Source organism: Anabrus simplex, chromosome 10 (genome assembly GCF_040414725.1).
Source record: "Anabrus simplex isolate iqAnaSimp1 chromosome 10, ASM4041472v1, whole genome shotgun sequence".
NCBI classification, from domain to species: domain Eukaryota; kingdom Metazoa; phylum Arthropoda; class Insecta; order Orthoptera; family Tettigoniidae; genus Anabrus; species Anabrus simplex.
This window is the reverse complement of record NC_090274.1, coordinates 2,284,838-2,312,467: the sequence shown is the minus strand read 5'-3', so window position 1 is coordinate 2,312,467 and position 27,630 is coordinate 2,284,838. Positions and strand designations below refer to the sequence as shown.

At 39.2% G+C, this 27,630-nt stretch overlaps 1 protein-coding gene across 3 annotated transcripts in view; it reads right to left on the bottom strand.

Moving 5' to 3' along the window:
* Window positions 1-723: 723 nt before the first annotated feature.
* The window catches only part of Myd88 (myeloid differentiation primary response protein MyD88), a 65,412-nt gene continuing 38,505 nt past the window's right edge, over window positions 724-27,630 (bottom strand). For 2 of the 3 annotated variants that reach the window (XM_067154822.2, XM_067154823.2), the window contains 3 exons: window positions 26,089-26,245; window positions 18,703-18,853; window positions 724-1,796 (listed from right to left, as the gene is read on the bottom strand). In XM_067154822.2, coding sequence (XP_067010923.2) covers window positions 1,641-1,796; window positions 18,703-18,853; window positions 26,089-26,245 — 464 coding nt within the window. In that variant the 3' untranslated portion in view covers window positions 724-1,640. Of the gene's footprint in view, window positions 1,797-18,702; window positions 18,854-18,885; window positions 20,263-26,088; window positions 26,246-27,630 lie in introns of those variants that run through there. The other variant, XM_067154824.2, reaches the window with a different exon arrangement.

The following is a 27,630-nucleotide window of genomic DNA, read 5'->3' as shown; positions in this document are numbered from 1 at the left end:
CTCTCTATTTCAATTCTATACTTTATTTAACCCATTAACTTGCATTTATCCATAAAACATAACATACATTATGACATGAAGAAGGTTAATAACCTTCCCTCCACTCTTCAGTAGAAGAACGAAGGTTCCACAACGCTCCCCTTGCTCCGCCCCTACTTCCGCATGCTCTCTCCGTGGTACAGTTTATTAGATTATAACATTCAATAGGAAGGATCCACAACGTTCCACTTGCTCCTCCCCTCTCCATGACCACAGTCCCAAAATAGCGTTTGGAGAAAACGGACTAAGCTTCGGCAGTCTAGATAATTACAGAAGTATCTCATTATGCTAATACTTATACAAACATTATTTGTTAATACTAATAATAATAATAATAATAATCGTATGGCCTCAGCTACCGTTTGCAGACATTTCGATTTGACGCCATCTGGCTGTCTGCTCGTCAATTTCGACGTTCCGGTTTACTCTGTCTGCCATCTAGCGGACCTAGAGTAAACCGGATCTCTCTTGGGCGTCTATGGCTGAGATTTTAATTAATTTTGTCGGGTAAATACCAAATGTATCTCCAGAGATCTTTTACATGCCGACATCGTACGACATGGAGTGTCGATTGGACTTTTTTTCCGCCCTTCAAAAATCCGACTACCTCTGCCGGGTTTGAACCCGCTATCTTGGGATCCGAAGGCCGACACTTTACCACGGATCCACAGAGGCAGCTATTTGTTAATACTTGTTCATATTATCACCTAACTCTCTATCATCGACAACGTAAAAAATACTGTACATATATATTTGCATATTTTAATTGATTTGATAGAATCTGAGAAACATGTCATTCTTTGTATAACAGTGTGTATTTTATTTTTTTACAGGTGTTTAGAGTGACAGACTGGAAAGTTACATTAACCTGCCATATGTTGCTTCTTTTCCAACTAGTTTATAAATTTACTTAATCAAAATTAGTTTCGGCAGACTCAAGAACCTAAGAGTTATTTTTAAAAAAAATCTGTTATGTCAACCAGATTGCTAATGAAGAAGTGCTGGAGCATGCCACAGTTGCTAGACACTGACTCCACTTAGCTGTTTGTGTTTAATGGGTGGCACGATGTTGGATACCCCGAGCGGCTACGCACTGGACCCCTCTAGAAGAAAGACAGACAAGAGGCTGCTCCCAGAACACCCGGCAGCAAACTTTCATCACAACCTGAAGCTTGTGGGATTATCTCAGAACGAGGCAGGAATGGTTGCAGGAAGCTGGCAGCTGATCACCCAATGTGCACAACAGCACAGGAGGATCCAAGGCAGAATTCCTTCAATGAGTTACGCACTCAAATTCTTTCTCTGTATTTTGGGCAAAAAGTGAATAGGAATTGCACAGGTAAACAGGATACACAGAGCATTCTTCACAGAATGGCTCAGTGGGATGTTAAGGCACATTGTAGTAACATTTTCTGAGGTATCTCCCTAAAACGGGGCTTCCATAGAACATCAATAAATATTTTCCATGATTTAAAATGTTCTAAACAAACTACGTAAATACGCTTCAGTCCTCAATCAAGGAGAAGATAAATGCATAGAGCACAGTAAGTGTTTCCCATCTGAAGAGGGACATCATGTGTTGAATGTAGAACAGGATCCCTTCAACATTCAGATACAGCACTTCCCAGTTTTCTTCTCTCTCTTCTGTTACTCGTCTCTGGGAGGAAATCTTTCCAGAACTTTGCTATCTTCTTTCTAAAACTGTCTACGCTTCCAGAGACCGATTTTTTTGACAGTGATGGGTTTGAAGTGCTACGCTGAAAACAGAAACACAACATTTATTGAAGCAAGTCATATATAGAAAACAAGAACGCAGAATAGTGGTTACTGTTTTCAGAAGAACAACCGGGCAACCATCCTCTCTTAACCCAGGGGTGGTGGCGCGGGGTCTCTTGTACCCTGGCGCAAATGTATTTTGTTAGATTGCACTTATTTCTAAACTTAGAGACCTTAGCTGCCACATACATCCCTTGCCTTTTGTGAGAGGTCAGTGGCATTGTAGTGAAAGGTGTTGATTCCTGCTACTGTCAAGCAGTGTAATAAAGACCCCACGCCACCAGAAGTACAACAGGAACCATGTTGAGTGTAGCCAGTGAGCTACTCAGTCAATCCCTTCTCGCTGAAATGAGTCATGAAGAGTATAAGGCAAGGGTGTTATCTCCTGTACAGTCTGTGGAAGAGGAAGAAGTTTTAGTGAGAGTGAGTGCTAATGTAAATATTAGTGTTGATGATTTACTTTTCTGAATGGTTTCCGACCGTAACAGGAAAGGATGGAATGGACAAAAATTCCTCCTCATAAAAACTCACAACATTGCAGTTATTTACCGGGAGCGATACTCGTAGCAAGAAATGCATTATCGCCTGAAGAAACTTTGAGCATTTCTTCAGGAATGATACGTTGGAACGCATTGTGAACTGTACGAACCTGGAAACCGAAAGAGTCAGAGGAAATTATGGTCACAAACAAATAATTTATCACAATTTTATGGATTGTCATGAAGAGGATAATAATTTCCAGTAGTGTAATTATTTTGGAAGGGCCCCCAGGGACATACTGCAGGAATAGCATTACGTAGTTAGCAGAATCCGAGCCTGTAAGCTGAATTCAGCAAGATAACGTGTTGAATTATTCCTGTGGATGACAAGTTTTTACTTTTATAACATTCATATGCTGTGAAGCTAATACATTTATTTTTGATAATACCATACTATGGAGTTAATAAATCAAATACATCAACACATCATATATAAAAATGAGTAATTTTGTTATTAGCGCAAGTTTCTAGGCCACTCGTCCAGAGTTAAGGAGAGGAACGGAAGAGTGAAGGTATCGGCGAAAGAAAGGAAAGGGCATTCCCAAGTCCGCCGCGGTCAGAAGGAAACACAAGCGGATTGGGGCAATGGCAGACTCATCTAGGAGTCACGGGATACCATGGACGTATGCCAGTCCAGGTTTCTTGCACTCCTCTTTATCACCTTGTTCTAGGTCTTCCTCTCCGTCACCTGTTCTTCTCCTCAGTTTACTTCTATTGTTTGGGTTTTCCATTCCAACCTCACATTTCCTACCATACTTGTTATGTATTTCCCTACCTGTTCAGGTAAGTTAAAGCTCTCTCCTACACTTAACCACATTCTACTCTTCTCTTACAAATTATAACATGATTATGACACGATGATGATTCTAATGGGGAGAGCAGCTTTTAACAAACAATATTTTTCACAATTTTTACAATTTGTTTTCGCACCGACACAGATATGTTTTATGGCGATGATGTGACAGCAAAGGCCTAGGAATAGGAAGGAAGTGGCCGTGGTCTTAAGGTACAGCCCCAGCATTTGCCTGGTGTGAAAATGGGAAATCACGGAAAACCATATTCAGGGCTGCCGACAGTGGGGTTCGAACCCACTATCTTCCCTAACTGCACACCAAACCTGCTCGATGTTTTAAAAAACAATCTGCTGGAGAAATATAACTAGCGCCCCAATTTTTTGTAAATGCATATGCGCATATGCAAATGCATATTTTGAACGTTAGTGTGTATACAGATATATTTTTCTCTTATGTGTGATCAATTATGTAGAATTTCTGAACGAAATGAAAAATCTAATGTTGCTCATCCCTTGACAACACAAGAAGCCTTCCCCGATCAAGGAAAGTGCTTTCAGTGTCACAATACAAGCAGGTAAACAGATAATGACCCTTTTCACAACAGTTATTTCCTTGTTTCTGACATGGTTTGCTTAACCAAGTGCATTCATTTGTTAACTAGCTGTTCACCTATTGCAGTATTTTACCAGGTTAAACTGTAAAAATGCTTAAAGATAAGAGATCTAGGTTCTTCTTTAATTAAACAGTCAATATCAGGCAATAGTGTCTATACAAGTGACGGTGGCGTAGTGTAATGTCAAGTGTAAAATGTGAAAAAAAAAAAATTCAAACTCAACAGCATTAAAAAAAAATTTCACATCTCAGATCGAAAGAACAGTATTCTTATTAGAATACAGCTACCTTTAACAAATGTGACAACACGGTGTGAAGTTTGTACATTTTCTGCTTATATTTGTAAAGCTTTTCTGTGCAGCTACATTCCGCTGCATAAATTGAATAATCCACATCTATGCTCCTGTCTTGAAAAGTATTGTGCTAATTAAAGGATACCAGATGAATCTACCCTTAGGAAGAACTACAGTAGAAGTCCGCTACAGCTAGTACGGCATGTAATGAGAATAAGTAAAATTCTTTCAAGAATAAAATTTACTGTGTCCACCGATTCAATACAATAATTGTATCGATTATGTAGAACTGTATTGAACAGGTGGACACAGTAAATTTTATTCTTGAATGAATTTTACTTATTGTTATCTTCAATACGGAACAGATATGAGATTAGTTACTTGTAATATAACGAGAACCCCGTTATACCGACAATGTTTTGCTGTCCCTTCAGAATTCCTACATTCAACTGTGTATTATCCTTCGATTACAGCAAGAGACCTATCACTGACGCATCCGTTATTACGAAGGATGAAACGTGCACAATTTTTTCCGTTACCAATATATATGCACCCCAGCGATTATGTTGCATGCAATCGATTATCTTCTGTACCGTTTCCTTACTTTGTCCACTAGCGAATTCTCTCATCGACATTCGAAAGCGATGTCAGTGTCGATTAGTAATATCCGTCGACTGCTGTTCCGTAAAGAAAATTCAAAATGAAAGAGAGCATATTTTCATAATAAATGCATAAATAACGTGTCCGATAACAGTTCTTAACTCATTAAAAATAAAGGTTGACTAAACGATCACTTAATTTTAATGCTAAATACTGCAATTAAGTAAAAATGGGATACACCTCGAGATATAGTAGAGTGCATAATAGATTTCAGAGGTTAGTTTATATTTTCTCGAGTCTGGTTAAATTACGGGAGGGTTATTATCATGTAAATGTATAGCTAGTAGGTTATCATTTCTCTAGTGGCGCTTGAAGTTTGTTTCCATTATATATATAGTACGGTTTCTGTGAGTTAGGATAGGTAAAAAAATGAACAGGAGGAAGTGATGACACAGAAGCAGGAAATATTGCAGAGGTGGGGAAAATACTTTGAAAAGCTTTACAACGTGCAATACACCTCGGTACAAGGAGAAATCGAAGAACCAGATTTAGTGCAGATGGAAGATAAGGTAAACAAGGTGTCCATGGCAGAGATTGGGTGGGCCACTAAAAGAATGAAACAAGGCAACGTAGTTAGAATTGACGAGGTCACTATAGAAATGATAATAGCAGCAGGAGCAGTTGGTCTACATTGATTGTATAGACTCTTAAGAGTGATGTGGAGAGAAAAAACTGTTCCAAAAGAGTGGACGAAAGGAGTCATTATACCAATTTTCAAGAAAGGAGATAGGAAGCAATATGAAACAGGGTAAAGAATATAGTTAAAAGGAAGGAACAAGCTTGGAAAAGATGGCTGAGAAACAGAACAAAAGAATGCAAAGCAGAATACAGGCACTGCAAGGAGTGCTCCAAGGTGGTTCAAGAAGGGAAAAAGAAATGCCGGCAAAAATTCACTCAATTTCTGCAAGAAGATAAAACCAGAAACAAAAAGATCTTATTCCAATGGGTTAAAAAGAAGAAAAACCCAGGTGAAGGTGCTAACTTCATTAAAAATGAAATGGCGTATGGCTTTTAGTGCTGGGAGTGTCCGAGGACATGTTCGGCTCATCAGGTGCAGATCTTTTGATTTGACGCCCGTAGGCGACCTGAATGTCGTGACGAGGATGAAATGATGATAAAGACGAAACACACACCCACACACACAGTCCCCATGCCAGAGAAATTAACTAATTAAGGTTGCAATTCCCGACCCTGCCGGGAATCGAACCCGGGACCCCAGTGACCAAAGGCCAGCATGCCAACCATTTAGCCATGGAGCCGGACATTAGGATAGGTGACGCTGTTGAATAAGGAAACTGAAACGTTTGCCACAAAATGCAATCGAACATCTTTGGAACATTATAGTAATCTCACTATGTGCATTTGCGAGCTCTCTCGTTGACATTCGAAGGCGATGTTGGAGTCGATTAGTAATACACAACAGCTGCTGCTCTCGGAAGAAAATTTGAAATGAAAGAGGATAACAAGTTTTCGTAATAAATGCGTAAATAACGTGGCCGATAGCAGTTGATAACTCGTTAAAAATAATAGCTGAAGTAAATGATCTCCTAATTTTAATGCTATATACTGAAATTAAATAAGAATGTGATACACCTCGAGATATGGCAGAGCAGCCTACATCACTGATTTCAGAGGATAGTTCAAATCTTCTAGCGTCTAGTTCAATTTCGTAAAGGCTGTTCACATGTAAATGTTTAGCGAGGATAACTAATTTCTCTACATGCCTTTCAAATATGTTTTAATGACACGTATAGGCCTACGGTTAGGTGACGCCATTTGAAGAAGAAAACTCTGGAGTGATACCGCATTTCTCCAAATCCAAAACGATGTTTTCTCCCCTCAGAACCAGAATCTTGTGCAAAAAATCAAACGTTGTCTTGCATTCGTGGCCTAACAGTAATGAATACCACTGGCAACTACCACGGTAACACGCTGCTTCTTTTCACCCCCACATGCGCACGCACACACAAAAGCGTTAAGAAATGTAAAATTTCAAATTCAGTGGACGGCAGTGAGGACGACTATTTGTGGAAAGATGCCAGTGACGAAAGTTCCTATGGTGAAACTTCAGATGACGACGGTGAAATGTGAATGATCTGAGAATTGGATCGATTTTATTTATGATTTTTGTGATGATTTTATTACAGTAAGCTGTTTGAATTTATATTTGTGGTATATTTGAAGATAATTAAATAGGTATGCAAGTTATTTGATTTTTTTCTGTATTTTGCCATCTCAAATTTAGGGTGCGGGTCTTATTCGGTGGCGGGTGGTATTCGGGATTATACGGTATATTCCTGGTGAACGTAATACTAAATATCCTCCACTGATGCAATGTAAAAAAGTACTTATTCTGCCCCTGCATATAAAACCTAGGGCTAATTAAAAATTTTTGTGAAAGCTCTAGACAAGAGTGGAGGAGCCTTTCAATACTTAAAGACTCTGTTCCCTAAAATCAGTGATGCTAAATTAAAAGAAGGCATATTTGTCGGTCCACAAATTAGAAAAACTTTTGAAGGACAGCATTTTTGAGAAAAAAAACTTAACCCTAAGGAATTTTGAGCATGGAAATCTTTTGCGAATCAAAAGGAAGAAAAATTATCACCAATTAATAGAGTTGTTACTAAGAAACTACACAGAAATGGTCTGCCGTCTGTCACCGGAGATCTATCTATTACATTCACATTTGGAGTCCTTTCCTGAGAACTTGGGGGTTGTAAGTGATGAGCAGGGAGAGCAATTTCACCAAGACACTGCTACAATGGAGCGGCGGTATCAAGAAAGATGGGATCCTCTGATGATGGGCGATTATTGCTGGTTTTTACAAGGAGAAGATTCAAGTTCACATAAGAGTACAAAATAAGGTGTTTTTCTCTATTTTATTGCATGAGGAGCAGTTTTTATAAGTCTTAATAGCTGTTCAGTTATTAATACACCAGTTCTATCATATCTAAGCTACATTTGAACATTTTCATACAAAAATGAGAACAAAGTAATTTTCAATCCTGATTTATTCAATGTATCAAGTAAATTGTATAACACAAAAACATGACATGTTATGATCTTTTCACAGTCATTTTTGTGTTCAACACATGCAAATTAGTTAAGATCAGCCTACTCTATTAATGTTATGGGGAAAAAGTTCAAATTTGTTGAGTAATGTTACTAAAAGAAAAAACAGATGATCAACGGAGTTGTAATACCTTTGCAAAAGTCTGTGAAAAGCCTTGGGATCATTATAAATGAAATTTTAGACTGGAATGAACAAATAACTTACAGTTGCTGGAAAGTATACGTTTCGCTTTACCCCCTCCGAATTCAACATTGCTTCTTGCACACACTATAATTTATTAAGGTACACTCAAAACAGCATTAACTAGAAACCAAACATACTTTAACACTCAGAGTACAATAAACAATCATAATAAAATTGAAATGATCTCCCGAACACACTATAAGATGTATTCAGACACTCATGTTACTCTTACTAAACTACTGTGATGCTACCGAGGAACAAACAAAGAAATTGCAGAAAGCATCCGCTTTCTTTTTGCGTTAAAGTGTAGCACACGCGACCCTCACCTGGTTATTTGCACAATTTAAATGAAGCAACCGCACAGTATCCCTCCTCCATTCATCAGCCACTTTCATACGATCTTGCCAGGATTTCCTCCTAAGTGGGTAGCCAGGTTGTAGGAATGCATGAGTGAATGTGAGAACGAGGGCCCATTTCCCTTCTAAAAGGACTCCTCTGCCCTTAGTCGTTGGTCCTTATAGTGGGTCTGGCTATTTATTGCCGCCAACACTCGGCGTGGAGACTGTGGAGGCTGTATGGTTTACTCCATTACCATAGCACAGTATATTTGTGTATTACCAAATTCCACAAACATTTTGAAGCTAGTATGTACAAAACGCACACTAGATCTGGTGATGTTAGCCACTATCCATATACATTAAACAGGGTTAGTTCACATACAGGATGAGTCAGAAATACAAATAGAAGAATGGCACCGTCAGAGAGTCAAGGCTCCTTACTATCGACACACAACAATGCAACAAGTAAATCAGTTACATTGTTAATCAAAAAGGCGCTCTATATGTAGCAGCGAGTTACGGTAGGTGCATGGGCGATTGCTTTTCAGGATGATCGTGAGGCTGTGAGATGCATGAGATGTGATCTTAACATAACACTGTGGCAAAGTGGAGACGACTGCTGAGAAGGGAAACATTCAAAAGGGAAAACCTCCCGGAAGACTTCGCAGCAGGATTGATGCAGCAACAATAGAAAGGTTCATGGAAGCATTTGGGAAGAGCTCGCATAAATAAACACGCCAAGGTGCACATGAACTTGACCTACATCGGTTTAGTGTGTCTCATGTTTTGAGGTGTGGGAAGTACACAAATTTCAAGCCGATTCGTGTTCATGAACTAAGTGAAGACGACCTCTGACAGGTGATTGCAACTGTGTGAATTTGTGTTAAGGGACAGTGAAATTGATAAATCTTGGTTCAGTAAATTGCATTTTTTAGATGAAGCTGTGTTTCAGGTGAACGGACATGTTAACTGATACAACTGTCATTATTATGCAGTAGAAAATCCTAAAATTATTGAAGAGAAGCTTATGAAATGTGGATCAGCAACAGTTTGGACAATGATTGGTTGGGAAGAACTGCTAGGCATGTGAATATTTGGGAGATACAATTAACCGAGAACGGTTTTCTGAAATTCTCAATGAAGTTGTGGTGCCAGAGATGCAAAGTGTTCGGAATTAACATTGCGTATTTCAGCAAGATGGCGCACACCCTTACTATACTATTGCGGCGTAAGCTAGTGTTTGGTAGTGAGTTAGGTTCTTAGTTTGTGTGTGTGTGTGGTTCGTTTTGAAGGATGAAGAAAATAACGAACGATTTTACATCCACCCAGGCATCAATAAACAGAAACAATGATGGAGAAACGCCAACAATGTCATGTGTTGATGCAAAAGAAGATGACAACAAAGAGCTTTCAGCCACGTACTATCTGCGCACTTTTTAGCGATAGATTTGTGTACGGGTTTGAGGAGTAAGGAGGGAGGACTTCTGGTTCAGTTAGCACTGCCAACTGAATGGAAATGAAATCTGAATTGAATCGATAATATGATCTATCGATATGAATTTTCTAAACCTTTGTTATTTTAAGCCAACAACCGTGTCACACACACATTATATAACATTTCTCGATGCAAATCCTATTCCTAGAGTGAATTCGATAGTTTGGCTTTGCTGTGTAAATAACAACAGTACTAGTAAGCAAAGTGTACGCCAGATGTCGCACAGCGATTCATAGTTTGTGTTTCAAAGATTGCCGGTACGAATCTCGAAGATTGCCGAGGTCGACTGCTTCAGCACTAGGGTGTAAATCTATCGCTAAAAAGTGCGCAGATAGTATAACAGTGGGATGGAAGACATTCCTGAATGTTGGGAACTGGAGAAAAATCTGGAATTTTGCAGTAAGTATGAATGCTTCGTGGTAAAAGAATAAGAAACTTGGCGACTTGCAAACTGAAAGCACATCACGAGAGATGAACGTTTCACAGCAACTGATAGAACTGAAAATAAATGTCAGCAATAGCTTTGTTCGTGCAGTAAATCTGTGATAGTTTGTGTTTTGTACGAGAGCGCATGCGCGGATTAGGAACAGTTGGAAACAATTTCCGATTCTTACCTGCGCGAATGGTCACATAGTACTAAATATTACCAGATGTCAGCACATTTCCCAATTAATTTCTATTCGATTTGAATGATTGATTCATTGATTGTGTTTTACTGCGAGTTGTTTTGTCGTAAATACATTACTCATTTGGAATAAGAGGAAGAAAATTGAACGCAACATGCAAGGTACGAATAAAACAACTTATTATTAAAGTCTATATTATGTAAATTCTAAGGATTTTTACAGAACAGTATTATTGTGTCCATTATTAACACAATGGGAATGTTCATGTTCATTCAGTTTCAGTTATTTTTCTTTTACAGAAAAACTTCAAGAATTTTTGATTCTTCAAGGCACATCAGCATCAAATAGTGATTAGGAATATGAAGAGACTGTGGGAGTTAATTGCAATGAAACTGAATGAAGAGTTTAGTGTGAAAGTTTCCCCAGCCAACTGTGAAAATAGATGGCGTGTAATAGAGAGAAATTATAAGAAATACAGACAATATGAACAAAACAAGGAGGGGTCGGAAGACCTTTGAGTATGCCAACGAGATGGATGAGTTTTTTCAGAAGAAACAAAATATTTACCCTGAACTTCTCTTATCCACCACGACAACTGCCCATCTCCCGGTAACCACACAGTGTGAAACAGCCGAAGGAAGTCTTGCTTCTTGCAGTGAAGCAGCCTCCGTAGCAGTTGATGATCCCAACCCGACCGTAGGGAATCAAACTCCTAATAAATTATCGCCCGAAAACAGGAGCTCATTAAGGGCAGTTAGAAAGAAATATAGAGTTGATGTGCTAGGGAATTTTAGGCAGGAGTTTTTAAAGTATCAGAATGATAGGTTAGATTTTGAGAAAGTAAAATTCGAAAGAAAAATGGAATTGGACGAAAGGAAATGGCAAGAAAAGAAAAGAAGGAATGATCTGATTGAATAGAGGAATATGAAACAGTTGATAGAGAAGAATATAAATATAGCTTCTACAAGTGATATGTAATGTGTGTATGTACAATTTAAGATTTATTTTTCTGTTACCGTACCCATTAAATGTAACATCTATTGTGAAAACTGTTCAAAGTATGTTAAAGGCAACATGATTTCTCCTGGCTGTCCCATCTCTATCCTCTACTCCCACGACCTCTATCTCCTCTTGAACAATCGGCTTCTTCATTTTCATGATATTCAAAGTTGTCGTCAAGAGCAAGGTTATGTAAAACACAACAAGGACGAATGAAGTGCACAATATTGGGGATCTTCTTCAATTTTAGGTGATATAATTGACGAAACTCTTGTTTTAATAAGCCGAAACAATGTTCTATCACATATCGGTTTCTGGCTAGTTTCACGTTGTACTCTTTCTCTGCATGCCTCAGTTGACCACGGTCCCTAAAAGGTGTGAACAAGTTGCACAGACAAGGGTAGCCGCTATCACCCAGGATATAAAATTCACCGCATTTCTCTGGCAAGCTCTGCTGTAATGGTGATATGTGAATTACCCTGCTGTCGTGGACTGATCCAGGGAATCCAAGAGACACGTCCCTTATTCTCCTTGTATTATCGCACACAACCTGTAACTGAGACAAAATTTCGGCTTCGTGATTAGGCTTATCGTATTCCTTTGATAAAGTGAAACCATTTTACCAATTAATAAAGCATAAAATGAAGGGCAGAGTAAACTTTGTATCTTACCTGGATGGATAAAAAGATTTCCTGTTAAGGTAGGAATCAGGATCATTTTTTGGCTTATCAATGCAAATATGTGTACCATCTATCACTCCTATTACTCCAGGGAAATGATTATGCCTAAAGTGTCTTTCAACAGTAGTGATTTCATCTCCTGTAGGCCACTTTATTATTTGATCAGATAAATTACTTATGAAGTACACCATACGTTGTATGACTTTGTGCAGTGTACTTAAGGTGATATTGAATCTATCACATCACGATATGAAGCTGTCTGATGACCAGCAAACCACAAAAATATGAGCGTCCATCGGAAGCTACTTAATTTCCCATTTCCCCCTGCTTGATAATTAAAATATTGGCTGTTGGAAAAACGTTCAGCTAAACTTTCTGCCACGTGTCGACTGACTCTAAATTGTTCCATGAAATCTTGATCATTATATCCTGGCAAAATAACCTCAAAATAATTTTCATTCTTCGGCCGTGCTCTATTCAGATTACCGGCAATATCATCAAATAAATCTAGATTGTCATCATCAGTTGAAGATTCACTGGAGTCACTCATAAAACTAATGTCTGACATCTGAAAATATACAAGATTTTATATCGTCAACAGTCTGTGATATTCGCGATTGGTGACTACCAACAAGTAAGAATACTCGTTTGTCCACAGTACCTGGACTTACTTACATTGACAGTTCACATGTATTTTATCATGATATTGGTTTTAATTAACGATATATACTGGATGAAAAGTAACCGCTCATGTACACCCATTAAACAGAATGTGCAACTGCTACATTTAATTAAGAATTTATTTCAAAATACCGCCGTCAAGGAATGTTATTTTCAAGAAATACACGGAAAAAATATATTTATAAGGATATGTGCATTGTGAACCATGTGTGACAAGGGCTAATGTGCATGCCTCATTTAGAAACCCGAAAACAATCCACAAATTCTGCTGACTGTTCTCAGACTGTACGAAACTGGAATTCACGACTGCACGAACAGCAGACTAGCAGTCAGAATACCAAATTCTCGCTGCAAGAACGCTTCAAATAAAGCGAAGTGCATGTGCGCATGCGCCTGACAGTTTTGGATAGTTTTGTATTGCTGCACGAACAAAGCTAATGTCTCTGCAGGAAAATATTTAAACATAACGAGAGTTCAGCTCATCAGCAAAACTGAAAACTTTGGAAACTGCATGCACTAAGGCTTTAAATATTTTAAACTACAATGTGTATACCATATTTGCTCGCATATAACTTGCACTTTATTGACCAAAAGTAAGTGTGAACATTTTCGGTGCACGATATATGCGGGAATTTGTGCGCAAAAGGTAGAATTCCAAGAAAAACCATGTAAAAATTTGCATCAAGCTATTGAAACAAGACAACTAGCATATTTACCCTATTCATTGTCACTGCCTTCTCTGAAAGAGAAGAATTTAGGGACAGATGCCGTGTGGGATAGGATAAAGTGGAAAAGACTTGAAAGAAACATCGGCCCTGCTTGAAGCGGGATAAGATGATGATGAAGAAGAAGAATAAAAACTGTCACTGCCTACAGTCTCCAAGCTATTCTCGCGTGCATCATTCTGGTCACCACCCCATACTGCATCATCCCAACTTCCGTCCAACCATGTGTGATGTCTGTCTTCAAGAAACTCTTAACAATAACTTTTGTCGACACCATAACCCATGCCCGCATAACCCAACCACACACAAGTTCAACTGACCGCCTCTTTATTTTGCCTGCTGGTGTCAGCTCATGCTCCCATCCTGCCATCCATTCGGGTACAATTTACATATGTTGTCCTTGAAGGGCTTGTTGACGGAAACATCTAAGGGCTGTAGACAAATGTGCGAGTCCACCAGCAATTACAAGATCAGTTCCTGAAGACGTCTCTTCGTGTCTTCCAACAAGTGTCCGCGGAAACTGTCCCACACTAACACTGCTGGGCGTCGAAGCAGAGCCCCACACCATACGCTGGACAAGAGCAGTATCCATCCTTGCTATTGAACCCGCTTTAGGCACTGTAATACACGGTGGCAAGTCCGCCGCTATTGCTAGCATGACAGAGCAACGCTGTTTTTCACACCCAACTGTACGTCTCCCTTCTTGTTGATGGTGGTGTTGTACGGCATGTCTAAGTTTAGTGGGGTTTGATCTGCATTGCCAATTTTAGATAAGAGGTAATTGTTTTTCATCCGCACTGCTATCACATGGCAATGAAAATCCATGATTTTGTCACTATAATCACTTGGGATTCTCTGACAGAGAGATTTTAGCCTTCTCAGACACAATCCATTTTGTGTCACGAATCTACGGATCCAACTCCGGCTCACTTTCAAATCTGAACAGCTGATTCCTCCTTTAATCACTAGTGCGCACACTTTGAAATATAGCATCTCGTGTGAGATACTAAAGCCACCATTTCGCAACTCTGTAACATAATGAAGCAACTCGTCTTCCAGCTCATACCAGTTTTCGGCCCTCTCAATGCCTTACGTGTTCGGTTGGTGGTTCCTAGAGCAGCTTTCTGTTTACATCAGTAGTAAATTCTTGATCGGCAGCTCTGTTCCTATGTTCTTCAGCATATTTCATCACTCTGAGGTTAAACCCAGCCGTATAACTCTCATGTTTCTCCATTACTTAAAGATCGACCAACAAGAAAACTTAACTGAAAAACAACAGTGAAACGTGAAGGCAGAATACTGGTACTTGTCGACAATGGACGATACCTAATTGACTTCCTAGACAGGGAAACACTCCCAGTTCATGTGATCAGCTCTGCCGGATGGGCAGCGATAAGGATATTGACAAAGACGGAAGAGTGAGAGGGATGGCCAAGTGTGACTGACTGGCTAGGAATGCACTCTTGGAGGCAGGAGTTTGCAAATTAGGTACTTTTGTAACAGCTAGCCTCAACCGTTCTGCAGGTAGAAAAAAAAATGCAGCACCTTCTTGTACTGTACAAAGTACCGTAACAGCAATTGGTACAGTCCTCATTTTCAATGTAGGCACGTCCACAGAATACCCAAACTTTATTTTGTGTAAGTACTGTAGTCTTTATGACGTCAGAAATTAATGTGAGTTATGTGCTGGGTTTTTTTCCTGCAATTTCAAATGTTAAAAATGGGGTGCGAGATATATGCGGTGGTGAGTTATATGTAAGAAAATACGGTATGTCTATTTTAAGCAATCTACTCAAGACGACTCCATTAGGATCAAAACATGTATAGATGTAACAAATGTGAAATTTTAAGTTTTTAAAATTCACATTAACCATAAGTATTGAATAAGGACAATACTGTTTAATAATAAATCACTGTTGTAGTAATTTAAAGATTATTAGTTTAACTAAGGCTTTCGAAAAGGAAATAAATGCCAATGTATTTCGTACAACATATAAAATAGTTAAGAAAAATCCACAATTTCGAAACTGAAACTGACCTGCAGGAGTTGAATGGCATTAAAATGTGCTGCATTCATCATTCAACTAATGCATGTATAAATATTGTTTCTCATGTCTGTTTCTCATTATAGTGCATGGGAATAGTAAAATTGCCCTCCTTATAGATGAAAGTACCACACTCAGTGAGCTGTCATCACCTGAGGACAACACTTCCAGATATGGATGTTTTTTGGGGGGAATTATCGAATTAGGAGATGTCACTGCTGAAGGTACATTTCGTGCATTGATGACTTATTTGGAAGCAGTAGGGTTCAATAATGAGTTTCTAAAGCAGAACCTTGTTGCAGTCTCAACTGATGGCGCTGCAGTACTGGTGGGAAAGAAGGGTGTAATTATTTATATAAAGCAACAGTTTCCCAATGTTTTGTTGGCATTGTGCTAGAGCTTTCCGTAGGTGATGTGAGTCAATATTTCCCCTCACATGTAAACCACTTCAAATCTTTTCTTGATAAAGTGTATACAGTTTACCACCAGTCACCAAAAAATGGCAGCGAATTGAAAGCCACGCAGGGGAACTTGAAACTCTACTCCTAAAATTTGGAAGGATTCTAGATACAAGATGGGCTGCTTCTAGCTTTAGAGCAGTCTCATTCATTTATTCATTTAGCTTCCATAGACTGAACAATTACATATTTTGAAATATGCCAACAGTGTAGTTGTCAAGTGATTTCTTAATACTAACAATAATATATGCACAATAATGAACATTTTGAAAAAGAAAAAAACAGAAACACCAAATACCTCAATGTTAAGACTGCACATCTTAATTTTTTAAAATAATAAATAGTATTAATAACCAATATTTACAAGACAAAATAAAAATCTATGAGTGTGGTGTTAATAATACGTATATAATCAATGTGATCATCTTTGCTGGCAGGACCTAGTGTTTACAATGCACTACGTCTTCTGGTATAGGCTGGAGCAATTTTGTTACTTTCATAGATCTGTCTCTGTCTTATCCTTGGCTTTGACAATATGAAAGTGACTGAGGTATGAGTGATGCTAGTAATGCCAATCCTTATGCAGCCAGTCCCTGCTATGAATGGTGTGAAAATGTTGCTCATACGGTCGGTTGGTGCGTGCATTTTAGTGGACTTGGCAGACTGATATGTAATAGCAACTCTGGCTCGGTGAGGAAAGCAACGGGAAACTACCTCACTCCTCATTTCCCTAGTACGCCCCTTCAGTGATGCCTAGGCCATCTATGACAGCTGATGGCGGAGCTGTTGAGGATCCCACCAGCGGCATCGCTGACGGACTGAACATACATACAATCAATGTGACATTAACATATTTTTAAGGCTATATACTAGAAATTAAGAACGTTTACAAGTTAATAAGTAATAGCATCATTACCAGCACTTCATCATGTATTTTTCTGTACTATAGAAGCAGCTACTCAGCAGGAGACATTTTAAAGGTGTGGTAAATGAACTGACGGGACTAACACCTTTTATCTTATTTGGAAGCTTATTACACAATCTGATCTCAACTGTGTGGAAACATTTTGAAGTTTTAGTGTCAAAGATGATCCCAAAAGAGACAAAACTGAGCCAAATCATGTATGGAGGACTCCTTAGATGCATCAACAATGTCAAGCTTATATTAGACCTTGCACTGATGTGTGATGCTCTTCAGGAGTTGGCAGATGGACTTGCAAGCTCGTGACATTACAATTTATTCGGCCCATATGAAAATATGCCAGCAATTTCAGGACAAAACATGGCCCATACTACAATGAAGCAGAAGCAAGGCGTGAATCTCGAAACAGGAGCAAGAAATAAAGGGAACCATATCGATGCCGTGAAGTTCTATGAGTGCCCGGGCAAGCGTACTACTACTTGGCCTGATGTAACTTATGGAGAAGCAGAAATAAGAAACTTGTGTAAACACTTTAAACTCCATGAATACTGCTGATAAGAAATACTCCTGCCCCTTATTAACACTATGAGCTGCACAAGCAAATGCAAAAGAGGCCTTTCACAAATTAACTTGATCATGACTCCACTACAGCAGCAAATTGGTTGGCCCTCCACAAACCTGTGGATTGCATGAATACATGGTTCCTGAAAGGAAGACATCGGACAACCGATACGAAAAGCAAGGAGAGGAAGCGTGAAGATGGCAGTGACCAGCAGGTCAGCAAAACGAGACACTACCAGAGTGTTCACTTCATTTTAAAATGTAAAATGATTTTTTTATTTTTTATTACTGCTATTTGCTCTACGTCGCACCGACACAGATAGGTCTTATGGCGACGATGGGACAGGAAAGGCCTAGGAGCGGGAAGGAAGCGGCCGTGGCCTTAATTAAGGTACAGCCCCAGCATTTGCCTGGTGTGAAAATGGGAAACCATGGAAAACCATCTTCAGGGCTGCCGACAGCGGGATTCGAACCCACTATCTGTCGGATGCGAGTTCACAGCTGCGTATCCCTAACCGCACGGCCAACTCGCTCGGTGTAAAATGATTAAAAAATGGTGAGTGGAGTTACCATCTTGACATGATGACCACAAATAAAAAGTGAAATCAATTTTTTCTGCAAACATGTCAGTCTGAAAAGTGATAACTGGACTGTGCATAATTGCTGAAAATTGTAAGATCGTGATGTTTTGTCGACTACAAACAAGAATAAACTACATTTACCTCTCAGCAACTACTTTTTGTATCACTCATTATTGGTGCAGGCTTCTGACCTGATGTTTCGTGTGCCGGTATTTTATGAATAACGTACCTCAGTTTGGCTACTTACTAACTACCTTTGATAATGGATTGATTGGCTGTGGGGGACTTTTGAAGGAAAAAGTTAACGCTGGAAAATCGCGAGACATCGACATGCTGAAAACAGTAATTGAGGAAGAAATTTGTGCTATACAATTGTTCATGTATGAGAAAGCAACGAGTGATTTTCCAAAGCACTGTCGGCTATGCTGTGATGTTAACGGCTAATGGTTTGCTGCAATTATGTGACTCGGTATTGTTCATGCTTTTTCTTGTGTGTTGATAGTGTCAGGCCTTGACTTGCTAACATGGTCATTGTTTTATCTCTAAACATAAGCAATCGATCAAACATTTCTAACTCACCCTGTACATAAACAAACAAAGAACAATTTGAAGGTACACTCACACTGTTTGGGGACAGAATGCCCTCAGGTATGTTATTGCAGCTCCCGGTCATGATCTCTATGGGAGCACTCACGATTTCCTTCTCGACAGAGGCTTTCACAGACTCGACGTCACTTTCACTCAGAGACTGATGAATAGATGGGTATCCGTTCCTGCAAGAGGGGGCATATTACTGCAGTTGTTACCAGGGACACTTTTATTTCACAAGAGAACTCCTCAACTATATATGATATGAATATGGGTTACAGTAAAACCTTGATAATTCAGAAATGCCAACCCTTGCCGTATCACAAAATATTCTAAGACCTTTTACTGCAAGCAATTAACCTTGATTCACAGTTTAAACCTTTCAAATGCCATAGGGAAAAAACTATTTCCAAACTGTACCCAACAAGGTCACTTGGATAATTTGCTGGCAAACATAACCTCACGCACCGAAAGGAAAACACACCCACACTATTAAAAGACGAAGACAAATTATGCTGGTTCCCCTGTGCAAATGCTTTATTTTTTTAAATTACTTTGCATTTTTAAATGCCTTGTACCTGCACAGAAAGTGCCCGAACCTTTAATACAACGGGTCTTATCAACTTTCCTGTGATGAGGAGAGGACGTCTCTCGACACAGTACAATGACTCCCACCCTTGTACGATTTCCCGACTGGCAATTCTCTCCTGTAAAACCGTAAGTCCCTTTGGATTCGGCATTAAAGAAAACAATGCAGTTTCATCGGCATTGACAATATTGTTCGGTCATGAGTCATGCTTTTTCACCAACTGTCGGCATCGCCAGCGTTCGCAGATTATGCTTCCCCGCACACTGTCCACTACGTGATATCGTGGCGTTCCTTAAACACACTGAATAGAAAAGAATTACAAACGCACTCGAACTTAACAACTATGCAGCACACTGTAGACACACCCAAGTGAGTGAAAGCACAGAAAGCTACCCCAGACTCATTCTTCCATTACAATCTATCAGTTTCATGTCCGTATTAATATTCACAATTACAAAGAATGAGTACCGTCCACCTAATCAATACTCTATTATGCCTCGTTACTATGCAGTACCGGTTTCGACCTTCACAGAGGTCATGAGATCCAAAGTTAACTTAACATATAATTTAAAAACATGACTAAATCTAATGAAGAATGTCACATAATATGAGTAATAATATTAAAATATACAATGATAATATGTGTCCTCTGGTTTAAAAAACAAGCGTCGATATTTTATGACATGTATATGTTACTTAAAATTCTGGTGTACTGTTCGTGAGTTAACAGATAATTTGTTAAAATACAATTTCTACACTTAAAATGTTTATAGCATTCTTGAGGTACACTTTGGAGTTTAAATCATGTTGGTAAATCGTTGCATACGTCCAAGCATTCTAGAATGTTCAATGATGTGAATTGTTAATCTTGTGTGTTCATACAGTTGAGAATGTTGGATGACTTGCATCGAAATATTGTGGTGTCATTAGTTTCCTTGGTACTAATCTCCTTATAAGATATTGAATAGGTGCAGATGTAGTTGCGTTGTTGGACGTGCTAGTAATCTGCAAGAACAGAGAAGAAAGTGAAGTATAAGAGTTTCGTCAATAGAATGGCTACTGAACGTGTGCAATAAGTGCTTACTTACATAGTACTGTTGACTAGTCAAGGTGTACAGTTAGGGAGCACGTCGTGCACTGCTCCGTGTACGTCTAGGGCTGGTACTTGTGGTTTCGGAGAGGAGAAGTGGAGGAGCATGAGGGGTACTGATTGGGGAAGGTGAGGTAGAGCTGGGTGTGTCTTTGGGATGTACTGGATTTTGTTTCTTAACTATTTTTATGTAGGTGTTTTTTAAAAATCAGGATAACTGCATTAAGGAGGATATTAAATCTATCTGTAATTCTATTTAAGTTAAAATTTGGGTTTGCATACTGATTTATACTACAGTAAAACCTCGTTAATTCGAAGTCGTTGGGACTCAAAAATCGGACTTCGAATTACGTGATTTCGAATTAACCGCCAATTCGCAATTCAGAAGTACCAACCCTTGCCACGTTACGAAATATTCTAAGGCCCGATACTGCATGCATTTAACCTTCATTCACATGCCATGAAAAAAGAACTTTTTCCAAAATGTATCCAAAAAGGTGCATTTACAGTATTCAAATAATGCACTTGCATATCTCACAGGCAAATATAACCTCACGCAACGAAAGAAAGAAAAAAAAAAAGCACGATTCAAAGACGAGGATAATCTATGCTGGCTCCCATGTGCAAGTGCTTCATTCATTGGAGTACTATACTGTATGCATTTTAGATGCCTTGTATTTACACAGAAAGTACCCAATGCCCTTAAAATCAAACTCTGCTATGACTCTATCCTTGTACGATTTCCCGCCATGGCACTTCTCTCGTACTTCAGAAATGTAAATACTTGCCGCGTCACAAAGTATTCTAAGACCCATTAATAAATGCAATCACCTCGATTCACAGTTTAAACGTTTCCAATGCCATGGAAAAACTATTTCCGAAATGTATCCAGCAAGGTGCATTTACAATGTTCAAATAATGCACTTGGATAAATCACTGACGAACATAACCTCACGCAACGAAAGAAAAAAAATCACGCAATTCAAAGACGACGATAAATTATGCTGGTTCCCCTGTGCAAATGCATTATTTTTTGGATATCTGTACTGTTTGCATTTTTAGATGCTTTGTACTGACATGGAAAGTGCCCGACGCCATTAAAACATTGTAGCTTATCGAACTTTTCTATGACGAGGGGATAAAGTTCCTCGCTTCCATGTGCATTGCAATTGCAAAACCATAAGACCGTTTGGGCTCGCATTAAAATAAAACAATGCAGTTTCATCGACAATTACAGTATTGTTCGGTGCCTACGAGTTTATTACATGAGCCACGCTTTTTCGTCAACTGTCCGCATCACCAGTGTTCGCGCATTCTGTTTTCCCGCACACTGCATGTTGCGTGATATTACGGCGTTCCATTAAAAGGTTGAATACAAAAGAATTCCGATTTCATTCAACTTTGCAATCATGAAGCGCACTGTAGACCCACCGAAGTGAGTGTAAGTGCGGAAAGCTACCCCTCCACGTTCCGGAACACGCCTTCTATTATGACGCGGATAAATTTTGAGTTGAAATTACTCTGTAACATATTATCTGCGCGCACTTTTTAGTGATAGATTTACACCCTAGTGCTGAAGCGGTCGACTTTGGTTATCTTCGAGATTCGTATTGGCAACCTTTGAAACACAAACTAAGAATCGCTGTGCGACATCTGGCGTACACTTTAAGTACTCGTACTGTTGTTGTTTACACAGCAAAGCCAAACTATAGAATTCATGCTAGGAACACGTTTCGCAACGGGAAATGTTATATAGTATTAAATAATGTGTGTGTGACACAGTTGTTTGCTTAAAATAATAAAGGTTTATAAAATTCATATCGATCGATCATATTATCGATTCAGTTCAGATTTCATTTCCATTCAGTTGGCAGTATTAACGGAACCCTTCTTACTTCTCCAACGAGTACAAAAATCTATCACTAAAAAGTGCGCGGATAATACTATTGTTTTAAAATGTAAAGGCAGTTTCGAATTAAAAGTCTGAATTTCGGCAATGGGGCCGATATTGTACTTCGAATTACAAATTATCCGTATTTCGAATTAAACAATTTAAATAACATGCAAAACTGTATCTCATGTTTCCGGGAACGATAACTTCTTCGAATTACGTCGAATTTCGAATTAACCGATTTCGAATTATCGAGGTTCTACTGTAATGTAAAATTCTTCTGTTATATTGAGTAGAGGGGTCTTGGGGATCATACTTAGAATCTGCATGTCGTTTTCAATATTTGTAAAATTATGCTTATAATCCTCTTTATACTGAGCTATAGACAAAAAGTGATTATGTTTTAAGGCGTTAATGTGTTCATTGTAATGGAATAAAGAAATTTATTCCAGTACATCCGATATAGCTAGCTCCCGAACTGTACACATCGACTAGTTTTTGCTAGTTGCTTTACGTCACACCGACACAGATATGTCTTATGGCGACGATGGGATAGGAAAGGCCTAGAAAGTGGAAGAAAGCGGCCGTGGCCTTAATTAAGATACAGCTCCGGCATTTGCCTGGTGTGAAAATGTGAAACCACGGAAAACTACCTTCACGGCTGCCGACAGTGGGGTTCGAACCCACTATCTCCCGATTACTGGATACTGGCCGCACTTAAGCGATTGCAGCTATCAAGCTCGGTACATCAACTAGTCAACAGTACTATGTAAGTAAGCACTTATTGCACACGTTCAGTAGCCATTCTATTGACGAAACTCTTATACTTCACTTTCTTCTCTGTTCTCACAGATTACTAGCATGTCCAACAACGCAACTACATCTGCACCTATCCAATATCTTATAAGGAGATTAGTACCAAGGAAACTAATGAAATACCACAATATTTCGATGCAAGTCATCCAACATTCTCAACTGTATGAACGCACAAGATTAACAATTCACATCATTGAACATTCTAGAATGCTTGGACGTATGCAACGATTTACCACCATGAATTAAACTCCAAAGTGTACCTCAAGAATGCTATAACCATTTTAAGTGTAGAAATTGTATTTTAACAAATTATCTGTTAACTCACGAACAGTAAACCAGAATTTTAAGTAACATATACGTCATAAAATATCGACGCTTGTTTTTTAAACCAGAGGACACATAATATCATTGTATATTTTAATATTATTACTCAAATTATGTGACATTCTTCATTAGATTTAGTCATGTTTTTAAATTACGTAGGTGGTTTCAAAAGTTCTCGGAATGTACTAGAATTAAGTATCTTACCTTGGTGGAACTGCTTTTTTTTTTTTTTTTCAACATAGTCTCCCTGTAGATTAATGCATATGGTCCAGCGATGTTCCAATGCCTTGATCCCATCTCGAAAATGAGATTCCTCCAGGCCTGCAAAATACCTCTCCAATTCGGCTGTCAGTTCTTCCCTTGTAGAAAATCTCCGTCCACCGAGGAAAATTTTCAGCTTGGGGAATAGATGAAAGTCTGATGGTGCCAAATCAGGTGAATAAGGTGGAAAGTGGCAACAACTCGTACTCCAGTTCATGAAGTTCTGTCATGGCAATAACACTTGTGTGCGGCGGAGCGTTGTCCTGATGAAAGATGACCTTTCTCCTTGCCAAACCAGGCCTTGTTTCGCGTATCTTTTCCTGTAGTTGGTCTAGGAAGTTTGCATAGTATTGCCCCGTAATTGTTTGGCCAGTAGGAAGATAATCTATCAGCAGAATGCCTTTTGCATCCCAGAAAACAGAGGCTATGACCTTTCCGGCCGAACGCACTGCCTTTGCTTTCTTTGGTGGTGGTGGTGAATCAGCATGTTTCCACTTCTATGTCTCTGGGGTACAGTAGTGGACCCAAGTTTCATCTGTAGTCACAAACCGGCGCAAAAAATCTTGTTGGTTGCACTGAAAACGGGCCAGACTTTGTTCGGACATTTCCAATCTGGTGCGTTTATTGTCCAATGTCAAGAGCCGCAGCACCCATTTTGTGGATAATTTTTTCATACCCAATTCTTCGGTTAAAATATAATACACCCGTTCAGAAGACACCCCTACAGCTTCAGCAATCTCCCGCACTTTCAGTCGACGATCCTCCATGACCATTTTATGCACTTCTGCGATAAATTCTGGGGTCGTAACACTTTTTGGCCGTCCACTACGCGGATCATCATCCAAACTCTCCCGACCAAATTTAAACTCGCTGGTCCACTTGGCAACAGTTAAATATGAAGGAGCAGAGTCCCCCTGTGTGTTCTGAAAGTCGGCATGAATTTCCTTTACTTTCATACCTTTCTTTACAAAGTATTTAATCACTGCTCGAATCTCAGTTTTTTTCCACTGTCACAAATCACTACGCGGGAACAACAACAAAGAGTTGTCACTACCACACTCCTGCAGGTAGAGCACTGACGTGCCACGTGTTCACTCACAAAGGATGTGCAATTGTTGAGCGGGAACCTCGTTGCTCTAGCATTGACATCTAGAGGTGATTCCGAGAACTTTTCAAACCGTCCTCGTATATGTTAAAGTAACTTTGGATCTCATGACCAGCTGAGGATGACCTCTGTGAAGGTCGAAACCTGTATTGCATAGTAACAAGGCATAATAAAGTACTGATTAGGCATTCTATCATGACGCGGATCCATTTTTTACTTTAAATTGCTCTGTAAAATATTATTTAAAAAATGTAAAGGCAGTTTTGAATTAAAAGTCTGAATTTCGGGAATGGGATCGAGATTGTTCTTCTCAATTCAAACACTCGTGTTTGCGGGAACAAGAGTTTCTTGGAATTAGATGGGATTTTGAATTATTGAGGTTCTAATGTAAATAACTTAAAGTTACAATATTAATGGACATTGTATCCTGTTTCTTAAGCCATGTGTAGAAAGATAGGAATGTGAAAAGGAACACATAATACAATAAATACATTGGGAGGAGGGAGAAATCAAAAGAGGAGGACAATCATCAGTCATCAATCCCAGTTCTTCATTCTCAGCACAAAAGAGTGAAGTGCTGGTAATGACACAAAACAAGAACGAGCGTAGAATGGCATGACGTTAGGAGGGGAGCAGTTGAAGGGAGCAGAAAGCTTTAAATACCTGGGAAGTGTAATTGAAGAAAATGGGGGAAACAGGATTGAAATCAATGAAAGAGGAAGATGTGCAAATGGATTCTTTAAGAGTTTGGGAGGACTGATATGTATGTACTACAGAGATGTAAAGGAATTACCTACAAGAGATATTTTGTGCCGATTTTGGTGTGTGGATCAGAAACGTGGATAACGAAGGAGAGGGATAAATGTAGAATACAAGCAGTGGAAACAAAGTTTCAAAGGTGTCGAGTAGGTTTAACAAGAATGGAAAGAGGAAGAAATGAGAGTCCGGGAAATGGTAAATGAGCTACCCATACAGGAAAAGTGCAGTGGTATGGACATGTTAAGAGAAAGGAAGAAAGGATACCAAGAAAGATGTTAGAAATGGAGTTGAAGGGAAGGAGACAGACGGCTGAAGAGGAGGAAACTGGACGGCAGTGGTCGATAGAGAAGCTTATGTTCCAAGCAGACCCAGCCTGTGGTTGGAAACTGCCCCAGAAAAGGAGGATAACAAGGATTTTTCTATTGTAAAGTGATAGCCGTCATAACATGCAAGAGCTTAGCTCTGCTTCAATACTCACTGAGCCATCTTCAATCTTGCTGAGAGAAGTGAAGGATAAGAAGACAGCCACAAAAACACATTGCTTTGTGCGTTAAAACAGTACAAATTAGAACCAAGCTGCTGTACCTTGCAGGCCTGGGGACCTGGATAGAGTCGTACAGCTTGTCCCAGAAGTTCCACATTTTCCCCGAACGAGAATAATCCAGGGGGAAGTAGTAATTGAGATCCAACGGCAGGGTGCACCTCTCATACATGACAGGGATCACCATGCGCCTTCTCTGATCTGCAGACAACAAGAGAGGAACATCCATCAGTATTTCTGGAAAACAGAATGATCCTCAAAGTCAAAATAGTGGCAATATACAATTGAAACTGGTTACGTCCCTCTCCAGTGCGTTTCCCTGGTTATTATGTCATTATTTCAGAGTCCCATTCCATGTCCTAAAGAAACCTGAATATCATATTTCAGTATGTTTGTAACTTGCACCATAAAAAAATTTAAATTAGCATTCCCAGGCACGCTGCGTCTGCTACAAAGTATTTTCACATCAATTGGAATGTTCTTGCTCCCTTTTCCCACGAACCATTTAATTAAAATGTTTTCAAGTTCCTTGTACGGCGAAGAATGAATATTCTTCCATATTTTTGCCCCAGAACCGCACTCCACTTCCGCGGTCAGAATTACTTCCTTCTGTTTCGTGATGTCAACCAGCCTTTTCCATCTGTGGAAAAGGTACTTGGCTATCACTTTCAACATCATTAATGATGTCGATCTTTTGTTGAAGAGTTTAGCAGCCATAATGAACATAGTCGGCTGTAACTCGTAGCACAACTTGCAACACAGGAACAAAAACAGTGAATGAAGCTGCAGATATTATTCAGTCTGCGCTCCTAAGCAGCGATTGGTGCTGCGAAACAGAAATGCCTGGTTGGTGTAACGGCGCTGCGGCTATAGGTTAAGGCAGTTGACCTCACTGGAGACATTAACTATCGTTAGTTAAGATTCAGCTTTTTCAGATAATGACTGGACATAGGATTATGGGATTATTCATACATTATCAAATTTATTATTATTATCGACTGCCATTATCGCGGACACTGAAAAATATGACGGTAGAAATGTCGCGGGCTTGATGTACGATATGAAATTAATTATTTTTATGGATATTTTAATGTTAACTAGTGACCCACCCTGACTAAAGCTGTCCTAACTCACGAACCGTTCACACAAATTATGTACTTTAAAGACGATTTTAATCGTTAATGAGTCCTAGAGGAGGTTGGACACTATTTGGATGTAAAATTTCAGGAAAATCTCTATTTATTTATTCACTCATTTTCATGTGAAAAGGCTTTTTTACAACCGACTGTGAACTAAAATCGCTCTAAAGGTCAAATGGTTGGAGAGAAGTATATGCCCTCGCAGACTTTTTTGTAGAGCTTGAACAGCTCTACATTTCGTACGCTTACACTCGGGGTCTATCGATGACGGTTCAGGCAGCGTAAGCCATGGAAGGCACAACTTTCTACTTATTCTGTAATTTTTTTCTAGAATACATTTACATTTTGTTCAATATCCGTAGCCTTTTCAGTTTCTCATTGCTTTTAATCTTCTGAAATATATCTTTCACTGTAAATCAGCAAGATATCTTCCACCTAAATGTTTGT